This window comes from Opisthorchis viverrini (assembly GCF_000715545.1).
Source record: "Opisthorchis viverrini unplaced genomic scaffold opera_v5_232, whole genome shotgun sequence".
Lineage (NCBI taxonomy): Eukaryota > Metazoa > Platyhelminthes > Trematoda > Opisthorchiida > Opisthorchiidae > Opisthorchis > Opisthorchis viverrini.
The window spans coordinates 545050-546763 of record NW_008751891.1 but is presented as its reverse complement, the minus strand read 5'-3'; the positions used below and the strand labels follow the sequence as shown (position 1 = coordinate 546763).

The 1714-nt window shown below is 45.4% G+C and overlaps 2 protein-coding genes across 2 annotated transcripts in view; both read left to right on the top strand.

The window, feature by feature from the left end:
* The window catches only part of T265_08758 (hypothetical protein), a gene marked incomplete at both ends in the record, with an annotated part of 6038 nt that extends 5084 nt beyond the window's left edge, over positions 1-954 (top strand). Inside the window, one exon of the mRNA XM_009174647.1 lies at positions 802-954. Coding sequence (XP_009172911.1) covers positions 802-954 — 153 coding nt within the window. The remainder of the gene's footprint in view (positions 1-801) is intronic.
* Positions 955-1412: 458 nt separating this feature from the next.
* The window catches only part of T265_14658 (hypothetical protein), a gene marked incomplete at both ends in the record, with an annotated part of 4289 nt that continues 3987 nt past the window's right edge, over positions 1413-1714 (top strand). The window contains 2 exon segments of the mRNA XM_009174654.1: positions 1413-1496; positions 1504-1682. Coding sequence (XP_009172918.1) covers positions 1413-1496; positions 1504-1682 — 263 coding nt within the window.

Sequence of the window (1714 nt, the reverse complement as noted above, 5' to 3'; positions counted from 1 at the left end):
GGAAACACAATTAGCTCAACGAATAGCAAGTAAAAAAGTTAAACACAACTTCATTATATAACACTCACTTCTGAAGGTTAAAGTGAATATCTTGGCTGATAGTGCGAGGCACGCTTTCTTCCTCTCGGAGGCGAAATCCGAAGGAACCAGAGCCATCATTCACCTTGATCTTTTGTATGCATGCGAGACCTGTTCACTGCCTGTCTGGAGCCTGGAGGTTCCGTTTTTGACAGAGGGCCATCGTAAAACAAAGCGGACCAATGGGTTTTTACAGCTAACCGCGTACACCTAGCATGACCATCTGCAATGGTTTAGGTACGTTCTCCAAAAGCTGGGCGATCAACCCATGCCCCTACAGAAGCTTGCGTCATCACCATGGTGTCTATCTGGAAAGCCACTCATTATGATCAAATCAAGTGTTGGTCTCTAAGCTGCCTACAGTGTCACTCGCTCTTATCAAAAGCAGATCGCACTCTGCAGATTTTGCCGCTGGTAGTTGCATCTTCAGAGATTCGTTGAACTGGCTGGTTGCCTTGGGAAATTGAGGTAAATCGATGGTTGGTTATTGAATTCTGCACGCACCAATTTTTTCGCATTTGTTCAATCGATTCGTTCGGCTCCCCCAGTGCACATTATAATCTTGGTATGTAGCACAGGAGGTCCAATTACAGTTAAGTATTCTGGTAAGCGCAATTCTTATGGCTTGACTCTGTGCCACCTTCAAAATGGTGGACAACGTATGACTTGGCACAAGGGTGTGAAAGAGATTACTTAGAGTTTTGGGTGTATGACGCCTTTTAGAATGTGGTCCCCGTAACCCCTCCCACACTTTGCTGGAGACATTGCAAGAGATGGCGACTGACTGATGTCAGTGACGTTTTTGCAGTCAGTTTCCTTTCGAAATTGTCTGGCTGTGCGCTTATAAATGTAGACACGTCAGAATGCTTGCAATAGACCGGCACCAGATCCCTTCCTTCATCCGCCCTTTTGTCCTCTTTTCTCTCTAAGGCTTTTAATGCAATTAGATAAACCATGTAGTTGTACGGCAGTGAAGGACCACTGTCAACACTTGTTGCTGTCTCATGATGATGATAATGACGATGATGATGAATCTCTAAATAATTTCGGGTGATGCGGTTAAGCTGAGTCCACCCGTCAAAGATGAAGGGCGGACACTGGGTTTCTAATGACTTGATACCAGGAGCGTAGCTGTATGAAGTCTCTTGGTACACCACCCTTCAGAAGTAATACTGTTCTCTCTGAATTTATGAACACTTGCCTTCGAGCTATGTTGCAACTCGTGACGCACAAGCAACAATACTTCCAGATCCAGTAACGTGCACAACTTTGTTTCCGTCATCCAACCTGTTTCACCAGTAAAATTTTAAACCAACACGCTTGCCCACCAAGGAATGCCCCACACGCTTGCCCACCAAGGAATGCCCCAGAAGTTTGTAAACATAATACGTTCTTTGTATTATCAGACTTCCGGACGTGTGAGAGTGTGTTCAAAAAGCCTGTGAAGAAAACCTTGTCGATCTGGAATATGCAGACGGCATCGTTCTCATGTTCGAAGAGGAGGAAAAGGCGCAAGTATTCTTGGATGAACTGACCAAAGTCATCCCGTCCTTTGGTATGCACTTTGCACCCACAAAGTGTAAGGTCATGCTTGTGGACGTGCAGTCACTGAACACGCCACTTACAATCCAGGGAG